This window comes from Eleutherodactylus coqui, chromosome 13 (assembly GCF_035609145.1).
Source record: "Eleutherodactylus coqui strain aEleCoq1 chromosome 13, aEleCoq1.hap1, whole genome shotgun sequence".
Classification (NCBI taxonomy): domain Eukaryota; kingdom Metazoa; phylum Chordata; class Amphibia; order Anura; family Eleutherodactylidae; genus Eleutherodactylus; species Eleutherodactylus coqui.
Window position 1 is genome coordinate 88,409,217 of NC_089849.1, and position 23,527 is coordinate 88,432,743.

A 23,527-nucleotide genomic window follows, 5' to 3' on the forward strand; every position below is an offset into this window, starting at 1 on the left:
TGGTCATTTTAGCTAAAATGTTGCGCTTTATTATGCTGGACCATGAGGAATAAAGCAGCTTGATGGAATTTATTATTGTTCGCCTCATGATGCTGCGGCCTTTTTTTTGCTATGGGCTGTTTTGAAGGTGGCATTTCTTAGCCGTGCACACAGTGAAGGTGTCCTGGTGCTGTCCTCCATCTACCATGTTTCCCCCAAAATAAGACCCAGTCTTATATTAATTTTTGCCCCAAAAGAGACGCTAAGTCTTATTTTCGGGGGCTGTCTTATTATACTTACAGCCATTGTGTTGTGGAATTGGCTAAGCTGCAGCATTGATTGGCCAATTCATAAATCCCACCTCCACAATGCAATAGCTGTGATTGGTTCTTCAACCGCTGCTCAGCCAATCAATGCAGCGCTCGATGAACCAATCACAGCCATCGCATTGGCTCATCGAGTGCTGCTTGACTGAGAACCAATTAGAGCCATGGCTTCCTGGAGGTGGGATTTATGAATCCCGTAACCAGTAAGTGATCTTCTGTGGGCAGCCGAGGACTGCAAGAAGCGCGTCAGAGCTCCAGCGAGCAGCGGGAGGGACCTGGACCAAGCCTGCTAGGTAAAGTATTCCTTTTTTTTAATGTAATGCAGCTAGGGCTTATTTTCAGGGTAGGGCTTATATTTCAAGCCTCCCCAAAAATCCAGATAAATCAGGAGAGGGCTTATTTTCAGAGTAGTTTCAATACTAGAGATGAGCAAGCACGCTCGGTTAAAGCAATTACTCGAGCGAGCATCGGTCTTTTCAAGTAACTGCATACTTGTCCAAGAAAACTTGGGGGGGCGGCGAGGGTGAGCAGGGGTGAGCTGGGGGGGGGAAGAGATCTCTCTCACTCTCTCACTTTCTCCCCCGCTCCACCCTGCCACCCCCTGAATTTTCTCAGACGAGTATGCAGTTACTCAAAAAGACTGATGCTCGCTCAAGTAATTGCTTTAACCGAGCGTGCTCGCTCATCTCTATATGCTACATATGGTGCTGTATTTGCCCAACTGTTAGTGACCATCTACCTAGTAACCTGACTTACTCCTATTGTCTGATCTAAAACTGTGACAACTTTCCCCATTAGTGCCAGTTAGAGTCTCCTCAACAGAGCACAATACTTCCATGCCGGTGACATCCAAGTTGCCATTATTGCGGTACTGTGACTGCCGCATCAAAGCTGTTAGTCTGATTCTGATTGCATGGGCACTGTGTTAGTGCCCATGAGCTACATGAGCCTTAATAGTACTATTTAATTTACATCTCTTTCCCACCAGACAGAATCCAGTCAATAGTAAGCCTACAACAGTTAAATGGTTGGAGGTTATTATAGAGCCTTCTTCTTCTTGCTGTTCTTTGGCTGACCAGACATTCTTCCTAATAGTAAAAAGGAGAAAATGATGGACCATCGTGGCAAACCTTGTTATATAAAGCGCATGAAAAGCAAAGGGATCAACCCAATTTCTTCTTTAATGATTAAACGATAGCTAGCACAAATAACGCGTTTCAGGGATGCAGCTCCTTCTTCAGAAATGGACGGAAAGAATACAGTGATGTTACTGTATTTTCATGCCCTATACTCCCAGGAGAGAAGGAATGGTACCATCATTTTCTCCTGTTTCTGTGCCCGTTACCTTTGGTGGACTGGCAGCATCCTACTAACTATTCTATAAAAAACTACTCTGAATATTGGGATCACATCCTTAATAGGAGTCGCTCCACCCCTCTCTTCTCTCAGACTTTTTTCCTGACCTTGTCACTGATCTCCGCCTGCCTGTCTGACTAGCTGCCTGTGAAATAATGTTGCCTGCCTGATTATATTGCCTTCATTATGATTTTGCAACTCTGAAAGGAGGGAAAAACTAAGCAATCTGTCAGATAGGAGGATATGGATCCGCCTTGCCACACACTAGTTTGGGCTAACTAATGTGGCGGCACCTGGGGAACTCTGTTTTTCATGCTTAACTACTCCAAGTGGGATGCCGGTTTTGCTGCGGGGTCCCCAAGCTGTTACACACACAGATAACCCCAGCTGTATGGCTACCGGTGTTGCACTGGGCCGAGGCGCGGTACCTAATGGTGTGAACTGACAAGCAGTAAATGGATAAGCTTAAGTCAGGGCTGGCAGCATGGGTGCATAAACGAGGTCCAGGCTAATCAGAGCAGGCAGCAGACAAAGCAGAGTCCAATATGCAGAGCCAAAGCCAGGGAGCATAGAAGTCAGGATAGCCAGTACACAGGCAAGGGTCAAAATGTACGAACAGGGACTTTATCATAAATGGCATGATGAGACCAAATTGCTTAGATACCCAACCTAGGGAATGGATGCCTAATTTAGCAGGAACCGGCTTGGAGGGGGATGGCTCTTTAAGAAGCAAAGTGGGAGCGTGCATAATCCCTATGGGCAGAAGCCTAGGAGTGGGCAGTGGAGAGGTGTGCAGAGAGCGAATAGCAGCGTGCTGTGACACAGTTCTAAAGTAGTAGTCTGAAGCTAATGTTCTAATATGATTTATATCTGGTACATGTTTTAAGCTTGGATTGTGGCACTTCCTCAGGCTAGTTTTCTCAGTTTGCCAAGTCTTAATTGTTTGCAATGGGAGACTGCTCAGAGTGCTGAGACCCAAGGATGCTCTCCAGTAAAGTCCATTGCATCTTACAGACATTCAGGGCAAATCCCTTAGACTCGCCAACCGTGTCTCAGCCTAACCCAAACACATAGATTGAGAAAACTAAAGTTACTCAAAGCCAGATCAATAAAACTCAATAAAACTAAACCACCAATCAATAAAGTGAAACAAGCCAAATCATGCTACCTCCTGAATGATAAGGAAAAGTGATCCTACTCACAGAAGCTATCCTGTCCAGACCATTCTAGTGTCCCTTCTAACACGTCCTATTGTACCACAGCACTAGAAATACTTATAGCAAGAAATACCAAGACTTGAGCATACAGTTACAATAGAGAGTGCGTGAATCCTTTGGAAATTCCTCGATTTCTGCATTGATTATTAAAAATATGTAGTCTTATTGTCACAATTATAGACAAACACAATCTAAACTACCAGCCCACAAACAATTGTATCGTTCATGTCTTTTACTGAATATGTTGAATAAACATCCACAACGCAAGGAGGCTGCCCACACACATTAGATAGCTGCCTGCCCAATGCTCATTCGGCACCCACCACCCTACACATGTATATGCCCAACTCAGGCAAGCAGTGCCTGGTATTGCAGCTCAATCCCATTCATTTGAGTGGGACTAAGTCACACAAAGGCCACGTGATCAACGATCGTGACATCACAGGCTGAGATATAGGTTGTAGCACTCGCCTGAGCGCCTCAGACCCCTAAAACAGCTGAACCCAACAAGAATGTTGTTCATGGAGGACACCATGATGGAAGCACTACTGTCCATACAAGTACTGTGGTCCTTATCAGCTGTGGCCGAGATATTCCACAATGCTTCTGGGAAAATCTGCCATGGACAAATGAGACAAAAGTGGAACTTTTTAGAACAAATGCACAACGCTATGTCTGCAAGAAAAAGCATACTGCACACCAACACCAAAATCCCATCCTATTTGCATCATGGTTTGGGGCTATTTTGTTGCTTCAAGGCCTGGACACCTTGTGATTGTTGAGAGAACAATGAATTCTAAGTCTCTGGTCACATCTGCGTCGGAGTCTCCAACATTGAGGTGGGTCGAAATCCTGGACAAAACTGCACAACACGAACCCCATTACAGTCAATGAGGTCCCTCCAGTGCGGTCCGTGTCAGTTTGAAGTGCCAAATCCAGCACTTCCTTCATTTTCGTTGTTTGGCTCCCATGACGGAGCTAAACAAGGGAAAAGGCAAGCGTGTGAACAGAGCTAATGGTATATCAAAACATTTTACAGCAGCATGTAAGGGCAGCCATCCATGACCTCAAGCTGAAGATAAAAGAGTTGAAGCAACAATGACCCAAAGCACACAAGTAAATCAACTAACGAATGGTTAAAAAAGAAGATTTGTGTTTTGGAATGGCCAAGTCAGAGTCCTGACCTCAACGCTAATGAGCAGCAGTGCTGTGCCCCTAAGGCATCCCAGAAATATTGAATAACTGGGACACATTTTATTAGCAACCAATGCAGGAATCCAGTTAATTCCAAAGGGTTTACTTTTTTTTATTGCAACTATAATCTTGTAGCACTGCCATCTTGAGAAATACAGATTTGATCATCAAAACCAGTGCATAAACTATGCCTCTATTGGGAAAATTCTGAGAGCCCATTCTATCTAGTTTGGTTATCCGGTGTCACTCAAAGTCACAAACTTTTCAAATAAAAAAATAATGTGACTAACATGTCTTTATTGACCATTTTGACAATGACCTGTTGAGTTTTATTGGAGAGTGTAGTGGGCATGCTTTGTAAGATGTGCAGAGGTTATTGTGTAGCAAAAGGGCTGAGCTGAACTGTCTCATCACTAATAGGCAGTGGCATGATCCTGGAGGAACATCCGGGCCCTGCATTATACCCAACATTATCAGTGCAGTTTTGTATCTAGGAGGGGTAAAGACCTTTGGCTACATCATGGTCCATGACCATCAGGACTAGAGATGAGCGAGTATACTCGCTAAGGGCAATTACTCAAGCGAGCATTGTCCTTAGCAAATACCTGCCCGCTCGGAAGAAAAGATTCAGGTGCCGGCGCCGGTGGGCGGGGAGTTGCGGGAGTGAGCAGGGGGGGAGCGGGGGGGGGGGGGGGAGAGAGAGATCTCCCCTCCGTTCCTCCCCGCTCTCCCCGCCCCACGCTGGCAGCCGAATCTTTTCTTCCGAGTGGGCAGGTACTCGCTAAGGACAATGCTCGCTCGAGTAATTGCCCTTAGCGAGTATACTCGCTCATCTCTAATTAGGACACATTTTTGGGTGTTAGTTGGAGCACTAGCATTGTATACAGCTGCAATCTGATTGACTGTGCACCAATTGTTCATCAGAAATATTTTTTGACATTCTCCTCTGATCCCTTTCGGCAACTACTTGTTTTTATTCACAGGATCCTGTTTCAATGGAGGTTTTTCCTCGATCACAACATTCTTGGTATACTCTCAAAACCACGGTTTGAGAAAAACCCACAAGGTTTGGCAATTTTTTGAATTGTGGCCCCGGCTAGTGTAGCACAGATAAGCAGGCCTTGTTCAAGTCTACCCAGATTGCTCGATTTTCCCATTCTAATGTGGATTCACACCAAAACTGATCCATGAATAAGTTTCTCACTTGATCTTATGCTGCATTCTGGGGATCATGTGTGTCTAATTTCCAATTGTGTAAGGGCCAGTGATTAAATGTTTATGCCTGTCACTGAAATTAATCCAAACATAACAAGCCTAATCAATCCGATTTCACTTTTTATTTTTGAGGCTCCAGTAATTATAACCAATCAGACCTCATCTATACATTGTTACATTTCATTTGACTCTAACACAGGTTAAAATTAAAGAAAAGTTTGTCACCTGTGGGGGGATGACATAGTCTGCTACATCCATGATCTGTTTACTGTACCGTCCAATGCCCTTCACCTTTGTCATCACGGATGATTCAATGGATGAGTCCCGAATCTGGTAAGCTTTCTCATGAAGAAAAACCCAGCTGAAACCAGAAGTGAGGAGATCAATATGGCAACTTATATCCAAAAACATGTCAAAGGTGTAAGTAGAAAATATGCATCTAGTTGCAAGAGGGGCATGTAAGGTGCAAAGGGGGGTGACAGGGAGGAAAGGTAAAAACGGGGCAGGGTTCCTTAGGAAAAAATAAAAGAGGTGAACCAGGTAGGGGGTGTTTAGTTAGACCTCTTTCCCACCCATCCACTCCCATTTAGAGTAATAAAGCCTCATTTCAAGTACCTTGTTTTAACCGTGTGTTTCTTTATGTAAGGCAGAATTATGGCATTTCAACTGTGCAATGTGATGGAACCCACAGAAACCCCAGGGTAACTGTCCATGGGGAAGTTATGTAAGTGCGGGTAGACTTCAATGGGCTAAGGAGTAAGCCAGCTGGCTGGTTGGTGAATCAGCATAGGCATGGCAGTGCACATTGTAGTCGGGTGGCAGACGTAGCCCGTCTAGTCTTGGAGTTGGCTGCACTTGTGACTTGGCCGACAATGGGAAGTGAAGTGCTGAAATTTGTGTCAGGCTCCCAATAATAAAAAATGTGCAGGTGGCAAAAAATTTTTTGCCAAGAATACCGTGTTTCATGTTTTTTGCAATTTTGTGTTTACTTGTTAGTAAAGGGAAAAAAGCAACCCCCTCCCCCTTAGAACAGACAGCAAATCTCTAACATCACAGGAAGAAAAGCCTGTGAATTCAACATAGAGGAAAAAAATAATAATTTTAAAACGAAGCAGAAGGACCAAAATATGCAAGTTGAACAAACATTGTGGGTGTTTTTTGGGGGTGTTTTGTACACTTGCAACCTGTTCACACAGTTGTATTTTGGGGTCATGTACTCCACGGACAGCACACGGTCCTATAATAGCTTATTTGTGAAAAAAATCCCTGCACGTCCTATTCTCAGCCGTTTTCATGGGTGAAAGAAGGAGGTAGTGTGTAGGGTGTGAGGACATCGCACAGCACACGGACAGTGACCATGTGCTCTGCATTGCTTTTTGCACCTGTGTTGCGTCGGCACAACTTGTACATGACTGTTTAAACAAGCCTTAGTGGGAATTGCAGCATTTACCACAATTGTAAAGCACAATTAATAAGTGTTATGACAAATGGAACAGATTTCTATCAGTTGGAACCGATTGTTTTTAGTACCAGAGCAGAAGTAACAATTGTTGGGTACTGTTGTACCTTGTCACCACCAGAAGCTAGGGGTTTGACAGAGCTTGCATGGAGGAACGCCCCTGTCACAACCCTAGCTCCCGATTGGCTGAATTCTTGAAGGTCCTAGCAGCATGTGTATAGATTTTTGCCTGGGCTGGAGGGATAGGGTTTGTTTTCCAGTTAGGCTTACATTATTAGCTCTAAATGCTTCCATGTTAAGACAGCTGTAATATGGAAGCATTTAGAGGTTTTAATGTAAGCCTAACAGAAAAACTAACCCTAACCTTCCACCCTAGGCAAAAATCAATACAGACGCTGCAGCTATCACTGTCCCCGGAGCAGCCTCCGCATCCTCACTGCTCCTTCCTCTGACGTTTTTGCACCCAGTGTGCATGACACGGCGACTGGACGGGGGACGAAGGGGGAGACCGAGACTGGGAATGGCAGGGTTGAGAGTGACAGCAGGGAACATGGCAGGGAGCCCACACAGACGGCGGGCTTGACAGTGACAGCGTTGAGGCTGCACAAATTGTGGGGCTCACACTGACAGCGAGGAGCATGCCAGGGAGGCCGCACACACACCGCCCCCAAGATAGTGACTGCGGGGACAATTGCAGGGAGGCCGCACACACACCGCCGGTGCTTACATTATCACTGGGGCAAATTGCAGGAAAGCCGCCACTGACAGTCAGAAGTCTGCAAATGAGTGCCAAACAGCCAATTGGAAGCTAGGGGCTTGACAGAGGTCGTAAACCCTAGCAACACCATGTCAGCTCCTAGCTTCTGGTGGAGACAAGATACAGCAGTACACAATTGTTGTTCATATTGTTATTGATGATCTCTACATCTGTGATTAATTTTAGAGGAAGGAAACATTTTTAAAGGGATGCTCCCATATCGGTCAAATGGTCTCTGCCAAGATGGGAACACTGCTCTGTATAAGGTGGACAGGATTATGGAAACAGCTACGCACAAAATCGCTACACAGTTTCTGTAACTCCCATAGAAGTCAGGGGGAGTTATGCAAACAGTGTAACACAGCCTGCGGTGAATGAGCTGCCTTCTATCCTTACCGGCCCACTATCCATTACAGAGCCTATTGGCATCCCCTGAATATAGTTAATGATATGCAGTTGGTGTATGTTTTTTAATTGTACTGTGAGAGAAACCATAATGTGTGCTGAACATCATCTTGTTTCCCTTCTATTTTGACTGACTGACTTGACACGTATTCAGATATTTTTGTTCAGAAGACAAGGCCTAAAGAAGAAGAAAAAGCTGCAATTGACCTTCGCTCACACAAATGTGTCCAGACAGCTGACAAAATATGGACTTGTTTTAAAAATGTACTAGCAAGTTGTCCTCTTTCCCCTCTCTCGTTCGCATTGGCCATAGAACCATTACTCATTCGTCAAGATCACATTTACGAAGGCATAGTAATAGGCTCAGGGGAAAGCCGAGTCAGACTATACTCAGATGACTTGATTCTGTTAAAGTCAGATCCTAAGAAAACTCTGCCATGTGCTATTTCCCTGATTAATAGGTTTGGGCATTTTTTAGGCCTATATATAAACTGGCAAAAATTCACATTTATGCGGCTACAAACAGGAGACTGGGTCATGGGAGGCAAGATATGTAACCTCCAAGTTTTAAATACCTGGGAATTCACATATCTAGGGACTTTGCTTACAGCTTCAACCTAAATGTGGCCCCTATGCTCCCCTTTCTCCAGAATAAATTTAAGACCTGGAGCTCATTGCCCCTATCGGTAGCAGACCGAATTAATCTTAAAAATGATAATTCTCCCCAAATTCCTTTACTGTCTGTAACATGTAGACACGATAGCGCCCAAAAGATATGGCAGGCACGGCATTGCCAGACTTTAAACTATACTACCTGTCGGGCCAAATTAGATACATTCGCCACTGGCTTTCTGATTCAGATCTTCCAATCTCTGAATATTCTCCGATGCATTTCTTAACTGAGACCTCCCTCTAAATTGTACTGGAAAAAACAGACCTGCATACTAGATTGCTACTCCCTATGCACAGATTGGCTGCTAGAGTCTGGCAGATGTGTAAACAGATTACTAGGTATTAAGACACTCCCCTGAAAACCCCCCTATGGGGTAATAGAGCACTTCTACACTTGCTGAACCTCCTAGACATGCAATTCTACATAGACCTTGGAATCACCTCCTTGGAACACATATACATTAAAGGAGTTCTGTCATTAAAAAAGAAAAATTCTATACTTACCTATTCCTCCCCCATCAGTATAATTACCAGATCTTCACCTCACCTATCTTCTCCTGTCTCCTGCAGTCCGGGGGAATCTCACTTCACCTCCAGCTGGCTGATTCCTCTCCTTCCTGTGAGCTTACGTACATTGACGGCAGCTTTCTTCCTGCCAGACAATGTACGTTATGTCACAGCTCACAGGCCAGCAGGGGGACTGTCTATCTGCTTCAGAGATTGCTCATGCGAGCTGTCTCTGAAATAGATCTGAATTCCTTCCTAGGTAGTGAACGCTACTTCACAGGGACGAGACCTTCACTGACCTCAGGAAGAGAATGCGAGAAATGCAGCCTTCATAACAAGCCGGACGGTGTACCGTGAGGTGACCTTGAGGGCACTGCAGAAGCTCAGCCAGGAGAAGATGTGGTAAGGAGACTGACGGGGAAAGAAAAGGTGAGCATAGAATTTTTTAAAATGGTGTTTTGGTCTCCTTTGAACAGCTGCAGTAGCTTTACCAGATCCCTAGAACCAACTTCAACACATACCTCCAACTAAGACTTTCACTCATTGTTCAGTTCCCAGAACCACATCAGTTCCTTTCCACCTACCCCTTGATAGGAGTTTTGCGCATGCAAGTATCCTGAGGGTTGGTTTTGCAGGTATACACAGATCTCATTCAAGCTAAAATCTCATCTGTGGAGTTGGGTGGCTTTGACAAATGGCAAGAAATAATCCCCTCCCCCTCGGTAGAAGAGTGGAGTACTGCAATGTCCTCCTACACTTCAGTCTCGCCAGCAGCTAACAACAAGATGATTCAATTACACATTATACATCAGTGCTATCTGACACCGACCAGACTATTTAAGATGAATAGAACCCTTAACACGCAATGTCATTGCTGTCAGACGCCCAATGCTAACGTTAACCATTTGATGTGGAGCTGTCCAAGGGTATACTCCTTCTGGACAGAGGTTGCAGACTTCCTGGGACAACTATTGGGGGTATCACTCCCACCAAACCCCACTGAATGTTTACTGGGTATACTGGATGAAGAGCAGTGGCAATACTATACTTGTACTTTTCTTGGAGAGGTGCCGTTTCTGGCTCGTAAGGTTGTAGTATTGCACTGGATGGATAGGAGGCCCCTGATGCTCCCGCAATGGCGTAATCTAGTCAGTTACATCCTCCCATACAGAAAATAGTATATAAAAATAGAAAGTACTCAGATAAATTCCATAAAACTTGGGGACGTTGGTGCAGCTCATCAACCACAACCAACACACAAAACGCATTTCAGCAATTGGTGGACCAAATGAGGTCTTCAACCCTTCCAAGTACCAGTTAGTTTTTCACATGTATGATGATGATATCCTTAATTCAACAAAATACCTCCTTAGATATACTATGTTTTACAGTATATACTGTTATATGTAACTGTAACCTATTCGTATACTTGAACTATGTTAAAAGAGGTATAGGGGTGAAGGACGAGAACATTATCCTTCCACTATATAAGGCACTTGTCAGGCCCCACATGAAATACTGTGTACAATTCTGGTCACCGGTGCTCAGGAAAGATGTTACAGTACTGGAGGGGGTTCAAAGAAAAGCAAGTAAACTAATACATGGAATGACGGGACTGGAATACCCAGAGAGGCATCAAAATTGGGATTATTTACTCTAGAAAAAAGATGGCTAAGGGGCGACCAAATAACCATGTATAAATACATGAGGGGACAATACAAGGATCTCTCCCAGGATCTGTTTATACCCAGGGCTGCGATGGTAACGAGAGGGCATCCACTACATTTAGAGGAAAGCAGGTTTCATCACCAACATAGAAAGGGGTTCTTTACAGTAAGAGCAGTTAGACTGTGGAACTCTCTGCCTGAGGAAGTGGTGATGGCAAAATCCATAGAGGAGTTTAAAAGGGGACTGGATGTCTTTCTGGAGCGGAAGGATATTACAGGATATAAATCTTAGGTTAATTGTTAATCCGGGTATACAGGCAGGTAGGAACTATTAGGGGTTGATCCAGGGAACAGTCTGATTGCCATTAGGGAGTCGGGAAGGAATTTTTTCCCCAAAGGGGCTAATTGGCTTCTGCTCCTGGGGTTTTTTGCCTTCCTCTGGATCAACACAGGAGGATAGACAGGCTGACTAGATGGACATTGTCTTCATTCGGCCCAACGAACTATGTTACTATGTTACTTTCAGAATTAATGAAAAAAAAGGTTTGGGATGGTGTTAGCCAGTAGAGCAAAATGTGATTGTTCTCAGCAAGAGAAACCAAGTACTCTTGCAGATATGATACCTTTTAATGGCTAACAAAAATACATGATGTTAATGTAAGCTTCCGAACCAATGCAGGGTTGTTCTTCAGGCTTAAATGCAATAGATTTCAAGATGTATGCATATTTATACACACATACTTATGACAAGGCACAGACATGGATGTGATTGGTTTGCACTTAAAAGAATACTGCAACAGAAACAAACATTTTCAACCAGACACGGATAAGGGAGTGAAGGTTTTATAGTCTCTGAAGTAGTGTTGGGGGGTCACCAGGCCAGCAGTGTTATCTGTGCTATGGGTGTCTCATACCTCCCAGTCACGCATGAATCCTCGTGAAGAATTTAGGCCTATATTGAAAGTGTCAAAAGTTGTTATGAATTTATATTCCCAAATTCTTCTATGGCTTTGTGACTTAAAACTGCCCTTCACTATCAAAACTTTCATATTTTCTATGTCATGTCCGTGGCTAGACAAATGCTCGGCCACAGGTAATTCTGCTATTTCCTGTTTAATTGTGTGGCGATGAGATCTCATCCTCACTTTAGGTTTTTGTCCTGTTTCTCCCACATAAAGGCCACCAACAGGACATTTACTGCACAGAATCAGGCACACAACATTAGACATGGAACATGTAAATGTTCCCAGGATCTAATAGTCCTGCTGTGTGTTGGGGATCTGTATCCTGTCCTTGGTCAGTACATGTGAGCAGGTCTTGCAGCTCTTTACATTGCAGGGATAAGTTCCTTTTTGTGTGTCAGAGGGTAATGCACTCCTGACTATAAAGTTCCTCACATTTGGACCACGGACCTACTGAACACACTAACAACCATAGGTCCCCTCCCTGATAGTGCCATCCTGGCCACCATGGATGTAGAATCCTTATATTCCAACATCCCACATGAAAATGGACTGACCGCCTGCCAGGCACACCTTGAGGCCAATAGGGTTGCCTCTGAATCCGTGTTACAGCTCACAAGATTCATCCTCACACACAACTATTTCTCCTTTGTCAAAGAGATATTCCTGCAACACACCAAAACCACCATGGGCAGTAAAATGGCACCGCAATATGCCAACCTTTTCATGGCAAAACTGGAGAGTGACTTTCTGGCCTCCTGCCCCAACAAACCATTGGCCTACTTCTGCTTAATTCATGACTTCATAATCATCTGGATCCACACCGAACAAAAACTAATAAACTTTCATAAGAGATTCAATGCATTCCACCCCACCATAAACCTGACATTAAGCTACTTGTATACAAAAATCAACTTTTTGGACACCACCATAAACATGTCAAACAACACAGTACAGACATTCATATACCAAAAACCGATTGATCGGCCCACTTACTTCAGATGGGACAGTTTCCACCCTAAACAGATCAAAAAGTTGATCGTTTACAGCCAGGCGATCAGATACAACCGGATCTGCTCCAACCCAATAAACAGGAGCATCTATACTATCTTAAAAGGCCTTTTTTTAAATCAGGGCTACCATCTCACCTTAACTGATGACCAACTCACCAGAGCCACCAGGATACCCAGGAATCAACTACTCCAATAGACAGAGAAGGAAGGAAACGATTGTGTACCTCTAGTGGTGACCTACAATCCGCAGCTAGAGCTAGTAAGGAAAACCGCAAAGAAACTCCACCATACCCTACACAAGGATGACAGTCTGAAAATCATATTCTCGGACCCTCCGCTTCTGTGTTACAGGCAACCTCCAAATTTGAGGAACTTTATAGGCATATATGTGCCTTGTCATAAGTTCATGTGTATAAATATGCATGCCTCTTCGGATCTATTTCATTTAAGCCTGAAGAAGAACCCTGCATTGGTTCGGAAGCTCACATTAACATCATGTATTTTTGTTAGCCATTAAAAGGTCTCATATCTACAAGATTACTTGGTTTCTCTTGCTGGGAACAATCACATTCAGATTTGTTACTGAGTAATATGATTTATATGTTCTTTTATTCCTCAATAAAACAAGTTGAAAAACGGTACCAGCATCTGTTAGTTCACAATCACAGTTCATTAATTACAACTTACTGGTGGACGATCCACAGTGTTTCCGACACGTGGAAACATACCCTATATGTTACATAAACCTACCCTTATAGTGTTCAGTCAGCGCATGGTGTGTAAAGGCCCATATACACTGGACTATACGCTAAAACTTCGCTCATCGGCGATCGTTTTAGCGATCATCAGTGCGTGTAAATGGGCGCGGGCACCCGCATTTCGGGCTCTTTTTGGTGATCATTAAAATCAAGTGAGCTTGATTTTAGCAATCAGTTTTATCAGTCGTTCTCCACGGGGGGGGGGGGGGGGGGGGAGTGCTGATAGCATTGTTTCCCCTGTGCAGAACAAAGGATCTGAGCACAGCTAATTGCCTTGGGCTATTAGCTGCATTCAGGGAAGGCTTCATTAACATACATAATTGGCATTTAAGTAGCTGAGAAGCTACTTGAACACCAATTATTTTTTAAGCAAAATAATTGCTCAAAGTGATTATCTGCTCGTGTAAATGGGCCTTAAGAGTGATTGCAAAATAGTTGCGCAATCACTTTTGTTACTCTTTTTATTGAGCAAGGTAATGGCGAAGCGACTGGATTAGTTGGGGAGAGTGCGCAGAGACAAGTCATTGGAAAAGTCTTCAGGGTGGTCAGAGCCCGGATACAGAAGAAAAGGGGATGTCGCCAATCACAGGAGACTTTACCTGTAGCCCCTGGAGGTAACTGCACTATAAAAACTATCACCTATGTAGAATTGGTATATGATTATTAGTTAGAGGTATACTATTACTGTGAGGGGTCACTAAGGGGCACTATTACTGTGACCGAGTCACTAACAGGCACTATTACTGTGAAAGGGCACAAAGGGCAAGACTTTGTATAAAAGGTACATTGCCTAAAGTAAAAAATATGCAGCTGTGCTGCAAAAAAGTGTCCCTCTTCACATTATTCAGGAGTTAGTAGGTATGTCAGAAGCTGAACTTGTTTAAGTCCTACTGCGAATGCTCTATCCACATTTTTACATAACCTTTTTCCATTTATGGTACTACGGGGCCATCTAATGGCAGCGATGAACATTGCAGGCATATATTCACATGGTGTGGAAAAATCCACGTGGAATCTGCAGCAGAACTAACATCAGGGTAGATTTAAAAATCATCAATTTATGCTGCAAATTTAGGCGCGGAACCCTGCTAAAAAGTAAAATGATAACGCCCAATGATCAACGTATTTATACATTTCCAAGTGGTATTTCAGGAAACAATGGAGGCAATGGAGATACCAAAAATACCAGGTTTACTAAAAATACAAAAAATGTAAATCATACTGGTATTATTGTTGCACAAATTGTCACATCTCACAATTCGTTGCCATGGCAACCCTTTGTGGACAACTTCTTCCACTATAACTAAAGGGATCAAATCTCATTCAGAGGAATATAAAGCCCTACTGCAACACTGGGAATTCTGGAAAGAAAGATGTCTGGGGGAACTCTTTTTATCCTCAGCATCTCACGAATCTATGGCTTCTAAGTGAATTCTTTCAATAGTTTAATTCAACTACTCCCTGAGGTGTGGTTCTTTTAGTGAACAGTAACGGAATAATGTTGTTTCGCACCATAGGAGGGCTCTCGTACTTTAACATTGCAGAATAACTTTAGCGTAAACGCCCTCAGGGTAGGTTTACACGTGGGGGAAATGTTGCGAAATACCACTGCACTTCCGAATCAAAAACAGAGTCAAAATCCACAACATTGGTGCGGATTTTATCTGGATATCAGCTAAGTACCCCCACCTGATTTCAGAAGACACAGCGCTCCCCTCTAAAGTCTTTGGTGCCCGATGCCTGTACTGAGCGCAGCATCGCTGGTCACTTACACATTACCTGACCATATTTCATCAGCACATCATCACATGACCAGCTAGAGCCTGTGCCATCTCTTCCTGATAGGAGGACACTTATCATTACCTTCTATATTCACCTAAATAAGTTACAGATCGTAAGCATACAGTCAGGAGGATGAGCTGTGATCTCCTCGATTATAACGGTTTGACAGGAACCTCTACTCATCCTCAGTAACTGTGATAAGAGGGTTTGTGTCCCTCATCTAAGGATCTTGTGCGGTAGGGTCCATCACACAGGAATTAAGCTGACTAAAAAATTGACTTTTTGAGAAAACAGAATGCCAGGTAAATCTCAGGTGGTCAGAATGAGATCACATGACCCACCTGAAGAGAAGGACTCCACAAAGTTTCAGATAGGAAGGAAAAACTAACCAAGATAATAGTAGCTGACTTATATGTAAGGGGGATTAGTTACATAAGGAATGAAAAAATAATCACAGAAGTGGCTCTTTAAGGGCTCCTGCACACTTGCATTTTTCTTGCGCGTTTTTTTCACGTGATTGTGGTATTTTTTGCGGAATAAGGTATTCATTAGAAATTCCCATTGACAATCGCATGAAAAAAACGCCCAAGAAAAGCGCAAGTGTGCAGGAGCTTAAAGGGGTTCTGTCAGTAAAATAAAAAAAATGCATACTCACCCACATCCTGCCCTGCATCCCTTAAGAGTTAAACCTGTAAAAAGAAAAGAGTGAAAAAAAAAAAAAAACTCACCTCCCTCCGATGTTTACCTGCCGCGTGCAGGGTCAGCTCCAGCGCTCTCGCTGTCCTGGCCGTGTCTAACCTCTGTGGTCCACGGAGAGTTGACGGCGATTGCGCATGCGCGCCGGGAAGGGGGCCGCATGGCCTGGTCGGAGCAGGGGCGGAAGCTGGGAGTTTGTCAGCTTCTGCCCTGCAATCAGACAGCTGCCGGCGAGAGAGAAGAGGAGCAGCAGCCTCCCGGTAACCGGCCCCGACGACTCAGGTGAGTATTTTTTTTTTTTCCTGACAGAACCCCTTTAAGTGTTTTCGTTGAGCAAAAGTAGAAAAATCTAACAAAAACTATACAATTTTGGTATCTGTGTAATAATAATAACTTAAAATTATCATGTCATACTGCATAGTGAACGATGTAAATCTTGGGGAATGCCCGCAGCTGGACTGCACGGAAATTCTGCAAGATTTTCGCAGTGGAAAGGTTACTTCGAAACCTGGCTTGTCCGCCTGTGTTCCACTAGAGAGAAGAGAGCCCGCAGCAGAAATGGTGATACAATTGACATCGCAGATTTAAATTCCACGCAGCATGTCAGTTTCCGAGCGGGCTGTCTATTAGCAAATCTCGTCCACTTTGCTGCTTAGTCTTGGGCTTAAGAATGCAAGTCCGCACGGAAATTCCGCCCCGTGTGAACCCAGCCTTAAAGTGCAGTGTTGAAAATCGCTGTCCCATTAAGTACCAAACTTGGTCTCATCCAGGGTTGCCAACTGGACAGTCAGTAAAAATACGGCACTTATTTCCAGCGTCTGTAAATAAAAAATACACGCGTCTGTGATTTTTTGAAGCTGGAGGTAATTTGCAGATTATTATGACTGTAATTATTGGCATTCTACAGCCCACAGTAGATGCTGGTCATACCAGTATGTGACCTACAGACAAGTATCTAATCTAGAGCATTCATTATGGTTTTCCAATGTGTCCGTAAAAAATGTTGGCTGCCCATGATTTTTGGATAAGTTGTCCAGAAAAAAGAATTCTTTAGGTTGACAACTCTGGTCACATCGTCTAAAGGGTTTCTCATTTCAGACAATCCGAAGCTGGGGGAGCCGCTCTACTGGGTCAAGACCTGTGTGAGTACAGGACGAATATATGGACTGATTACATTGTTTATGCTGGGAGGGTTAGCCTAGAAGTTGGTAGTGAGGGACATTTGGGTTGAGTTAGAACCAGACAGGCAGATTTTTATTTTTTGTATTTCGACCTGAAGCAACTGATGTTTGTATTGCTGCCCCTCAAGCCAAGGAAAATAAACACCATTTGAGTGTTCAGACTGCTTGCATTAAAGGTTTAGGGTGTATCCTGAGCAATCCCAAGCTAATTCCTCCACATTATGTACAGATATTAATGATTCTGTCATTTCAGAGTTTTCGCATTGTTACGGTACTAGTGGGGTGTATAGGAACGCAGGGCTCCCTGATCTAAACCCACACCACTGTCCTTTCCTGGAGATAGCCCTGATGGTGGACACGTCCAGGCCGCCAACTCTGACCCTACGCTTCCTTAGGGGAGACAGGCAGGGACCGCCATACCTATGCAAGAGAATACTACCCACTAGCACCAACAGGAAAGGCAGATGAGAAAGCCAACACGAACAATACAAACAGAACAGAGGCAGATAGGAAAACCCTGGCTGATAACAGCGAGGTCCAGTGGACAAGCTGACAGAAGCAGGATACCAAACAAGGCAGACAAGCTAGCAGACTGAGGGAATGGCACAAAGTACCAGGGCCAGATTACCAGCAGGTCAGAGTAGCTGGACTACTCAGCAGACACTGAACAATAATTGGCAACTTCCAGGCAGCAAAAGCTGGATCTTATAGGGAGGCGGGAGGAGCCGATAGGTAGATAGACCTGTCAATCACCAGCACACCTCTCAGACACATAGCAGGGTAATTAACCTGACTGAAAGGCACAGGAGCTGTTAACCCTGGCTTGTCTGGACAGAACAAGGTGTGCTGGCAAAATTAACTATGAGCTGACAGGCGTAACACGCATAGCTGCTGGCACTGATATCAGCCCCGGCTGACTTAAATAGACCTGAGTACTCCCCTCCTTCAAACACACCCACCCAGCCATAGGCATACCGGAAAACCATCTCCTCCCTATGTTATTAATGCCCTTTGTTTCAGCCAATGGGAAGGTGCCATGCCATGAATGACCTGACAGCTGATTGGCTGATGCCTCAGTCAGGAGGATTGTGTTCACAAGCAACATTTCCATGGGGATTAAGACGCTCCCTCACAGACAGTATTACCAGTCAATCAGGGATCCAGATGATTCTATAATTTAATTATATAACATGTTGCGTCTTATTAAAATATAGACGCTGAGCTGGCCTTACTCCACTAATAGACATTACACCCAATGCAAGACCAATACTTTCAAAAGTCAGCCTGATGGAGGATTACATGTTTATTTTCCGTAAACTCATAACCCTTGTTTGCTGACAATGAAGGTTCTCTGGAGAAAGGAGTCTTGCATTGGTTCCTGCTAGCCAGTAGCAAAGGGCATGGGACCAACCAAGAGGTTTTTTGTTTTTTTTTTAGATAAGGCAACCTTGCGCGTCCTATATAATTTATTTTTTATTAATGGTAATATTGGAATGTGTTTTTGCTTTTCTTTCTCATGACAGATAGGGAGAATTGGGTCTGTCATTCATTTGTTTATGACCAAAAATTGGAGAGCAATTTTTGCAAATGTGACAATAGGAAGTATATACGTATTGCTTGGCACTGGTGCTAAAATCATACGGATCTTTGCAACATCAGATAATCTTGACATTTTGCAAAAATCGTCTGTGTCTGCTCTTCTATGAATGTGGCTCAGCTGTTAGCACAGTTTCCTTTTAGTGCTGGGGTCCTAGGTTCAAATCCCATCAAGGAAAACCGCTGCATGGACTTTGAAAAACTCCATCCAAATGTTGCCCTTGGTCAGATTTGAACCTAGAACTCCAGCATTGCAAGGCAACTGAGCCAGCACACACAATCCTTCTCCAGAGAAAGGGTTCATGCACATGGGTGGAGGGAAGCGCTTCACTCAGTTTGGTGAATGTACAGCATGAGGAAGATGTGCGCAAATTGAATCTCCAGCTAGTTGCAGCGACCTCCTCACCAGGTGCGCAGGGTGATGCCATTCTGTTGATATCTTGTAGATATTCTATTCTTTTTGGTGGGAAGAAAATAATTTTGTTTTCCCTTAGCCATTCACAGTGTGTACGCTTCTTACTTTTGTATTCAGATCACTACATTATGGACTGGATACTTTCCTTAAGAAATCATGATTTATTCACTCGTGGTAAACTGTCTAGGTCCAAAGACAGCAAAACATCTCCAGCACATCCCTCTAATATGTTGGTATAATGTTCTTAGTATGCAACGCTGTTTGATTTACGAGATTTGAGGAAAAGCATTCCTAGTCTGTCCTTGGAACTTCATAGCCCCCCAAAAAATAAAATTGTAGAGCATCCATTTTTTCCGTCTTACATCATACAGCCATTGAGGTCATTCTTGAATAAGTTTCTTTCCAAACTTTTTTCATTGGGCCACCAGTAATAGTGACCTTTGCTGAGGCTAGAAGGTCCCTGAGTGTTTGTTTCCTTGTGATGTTTTTGTGACTTTCTGGATCACTATGCTCTTACTTTAGTAATGTTACCGGTTTGGTCGATTCTGGGAAATCTCATCACTGGTCCCAGTCTTCTCTATTTGGAAATAACGATGGAGCACTAGAGCCTGATAAATCTCCAGGTAGATCTCATCATATTTATTAAAATATCATTTGGACTGGAAACAAGTAGTTTATCTACAAAAACATGGCAATGTGGGCTAAAATAATGGAAAAGATGGTTAAAAATTTATAGGAAGTACTTTGTTCAAGCCTAACAATGCTGTAATAATTATAAAAAAGAAGGAAAAAAAAACTGTTACAGGATTTCTTACATTCTTTTAGTATAATACTACATTATACTCTTCTTGAACGTGCATTACAAATTCTGAACAAGCTGTTGCAATGTGTTCCTTTAGTGACCAAAGGGCTCATACACATGACCATATCTGCAACCTCTGAGCTGTCAGGGGTTATAATGTGGCACCCACTGGCATTTATTGTATCCTACCCTAGAAGCATTACTAGACTAAGAAAATCAGGACCACACATTCTTTCCACAGGATCAAATATTTGCCATCTATTTGGTTAAAAGTATGTGAACCCACAAACTTGTGTGAGCTGCAATGTTGGTTAACCAAATATTAACAGTATCTACTAAATAATCCAGGCTGTAGGTATATTCATCTATAGTTTCATACTAACTAAGCCAACAAGTTCCAGTAATAGTAGGCTCCTATAAGCTATTTGCCCGTGCATGTTATTCTTGTTTAGTTGTTGGCTGATCGTGGATGCATGAAGATTGACAGTAATAAAAGTGGCTTACAGATCCTCAAACATTACTCTAGGGAACCTCCTGGGGTATTATATGCCTTAATATGAGGTGTTCTAAAATGTTTGACCTGTAGGGTAGGTGTGTGATACATCAAACTGGTACATAATGTCATCAGAAAAACAATGGTGTCATTCATATTAACATCACTTCATGATTGAATTTATTTCTCTTTCACATTCTACTTTCAAAACTCTATACAAAAATGCAATGATTCAGCCCATTATCAAATGTTGCATTTTTGTACAGAGTTATGGGAACAATAAAGTGACAGTTGGAAATCATTTTGAATATTTTTGGATTCCTATTGCTGGGGTGGACTGACCCAGCATTGAGTGTCTGCTGCATTCCAATTTGTGATTCTGCGCAAGAATGGGGGAGTAGTGCACTTTCCATCTGCCTAATGAAGGTTCCTGAGTGTGTGACACCAACTGTCAGACATGGAGAAGGAAGCATGATGGTCTGGGGCTCTTTTGCTGGATCTAGAATTGGCAACTTGCGCCGGATGACTGGCACACTGGACAAAAAAGGGCTACCACAGCATTTTGATATGCCATGCAATACCCTCTGGTGCTCGTCTAGTTGGTCAGGGGGTCATATTACAACAAGACAATGATCCAAAGTATACTTCTATGTTATGTCAGAAATGCTCAAGAAGATAAGAAGAAGCCAGTAGGCTTCAAAGAATGGAATGGCCCACAGACGCTCCAGACTTAAACCCCATTGAGCTTTTTTGAGATGAACTGGACAGAAGGGTAAAGGCAAAGCAATCTGGAAGTGCAGAACACTTGTGAGAACTTCTGCAGCAATATTGGAAAAAACTTTCTGAGCAATAACTGAATTCAATTGTAAAAATAATGTCAAGCCATTATATTAGACAGAGGGCTAATTTTGAAGTAAAAAATATGGATTTAACTTGGTGAAACAAAATTAACCCATTATTTTTATTTGTTCTATGCTTTCATTTCAAAGTCCACTGGAGACATTAAACTGTGTAAATATCAATAAAAACTGGAAAAAATTGAGGTGTTCTAAGACTTTTGACTAGTAGTGTACATTTCCATTTCAAAAACTTAAGTTGAATCCAACATGATGGCATTCCAGATGGCCACCATGTTGGTGACATGGCCTAATAGGTTTCCCCCTTCACCTATAGCTTCTGCTTTAAATTGGATCACCATTAGAGATGAGTGAGTACCAAAATGTTCAGGTGCTCGTTATTCGAGTCGAGCTTTTCGTAATATTCGAGAGCTCTACTCGAGTAATGAACCCCATTGAAGTCAATGGGAGACCCAAGCATTTTTGTATTTGACCCGCTGGGTGCCGAGTTTTTTTTCTCTCTCTCTCTCTAGCAAGCCACGCACTGCTGTGGACGTGCGGACGCTGGCACGTCACAGCAGGAAGTGGTAAAGCAGTTAGGGGTCAAAACGGGGAGGAGTCGAACTCGGCGTGGTACTCGCTCGAGTAACGAGCACCATCGAGTATGCTAATACTCAAACGAGCATCAAGCTCGGACGAGCATGTTTGCTCAACTCTAATCCCCATCATTTTTATTTTATATGGGTGTTTCCTGATTTTTGCAACTTGTTTTTTTATACAAAACACTGTAAGTATGCTATACTATAAGCACCAAAAAGTTAGTACTCATACCCCTGACAACGTCTGAGCTTAATAAAGCCATAACATGGCTCCCATAGAACTCTATTTGGCCCCCAAGGTACACCTCCATAATGCTTCCATTTCAGTAGTATTTTCCTTCAGATTCTTTGAATGTATGAATCTGGGGGGGGGGGGGGGGGGGGAGTATGACACGTTCTTTTATAGCACCATGTTACAGAGGTATTCTCTGTTTAGAGGGGTAAAAACCAATATAATATGGAGCTGTGCAGAGCATCATACGACAGAACAGACTGGCTAAAGCTGTATAGACTAGTGCCCAAGGCACTTCATGTGCTCTGTACAGAGTCTGGTCACACAGCTATTAGACCTTAGCTTTCCATAGTACTGTAATACAAAAATGTTGCATTCATTGTCACTGTCCTACAGCTATAATGATCTGAAGCATTACAACAGATTCCTCAAATTCTCCTTTTCTACAAAGCTTTCTTCATTCTGTCCTCCAGGAACGGCATTCCCTGAAAAACATAGGTATTCAAGCATCTGTATATTCAGTACATTAACCCTTGTCCTAGCTATAAAAAAAGGTCAATAGAAATCACCACAGCCAACCCATAGATATGTGATTATATGTTAATACCTAGAAAGACATTTATAATTAAGAAAATCACATTAAAATCTAACAAGTCCCAACTCTCGAAATCCACAATTGTGTAGCCACCAAAGCCATCGAACGTGTTTCGAGTAAATTAGTAACTAGATCTACTTACCACACAAAGTAAGTTATAATGAGGAGCTGCACTGCTCTATTGATGACTCCAATGGTCCAGCTTTTAACCACCACCGACTTGGTCGTTTCATAGGTAAAGAAGTCAGTAACACAACCCATGTTTTTGGAAAATCCTCGAATGGAGCTCTTTTGGAGCAAAGCTAATTTCCCAGTGTCTTCTTTCTTCAGCCTTCACCGTTTTCTGCCAAGACCAATTATTCTAGTAGTTTCGAAGGTGTCTTAATCTCGAAAGCATCTTAAGAGTGTCTGGTTCTTTAGCACTTTTACTAAATGCAGAAGATAACTCTCCAAGCATTAGCTCATGAATTATTAAGGCTTTAACTCAGACACTTATAGCTGTAATTACCGTATGCCGCTACAGAGACTAGAATTACATATTTATCTTTGCTTGTAATCTCTAGTATTTTTTTCCGTAAAGCATGGCTTCCGTCTCCTCCTCCATAAATGACAAGTCTGGACCACTTGCAGTAAATCTTGCTCCATAGAGTTCTTATTTGATCTTTTTAAGTGATGTTACCTCATTTCTCAAGCCAATGTACAAGGTTTCTTCTGAAACCCTCAACGGACCGTTAAAATGTTTCAATTTGCAAAACTCAATTACTGGAGATGAAGTTAGAAGGAATATAATATCATCAGAAAAATAGCTCTCCC

The 23,527-nt window shown here is 43.0% G+C and overlaps 1 protein-coding gene across 1 annotated transcript in view; it reads right to left on the reverse strand.

Moving 5' to 3' along the window:
• Nucleotides 1–23,099, reverse strand: part of P2RX3 (purinergic receptor P2X 3) — a 49,468-nt gene extending 26,369 nt beyond the window's left edge. The window contains exons 1-2 of the mRNA XM_066588205.1: nt 22,857–23,099; nt 5,513–5,648 (exon numbers count right to left, since the gene is read on the reverse strand). Of these exons, the coding sequence (XP_066444302.1) occupies nt 5,513–5,648; nt 22,857–22,975 (255 nt within the window). The 5' untranslated portion in view covers nt 22,976–23,099. The remainder of the gene's footprint in view (nt 1–5,512; nt 5,649–22,856) is intronic.
• Nucleotides 23,100–23,527: the final 428 nt, after the last annotated feature.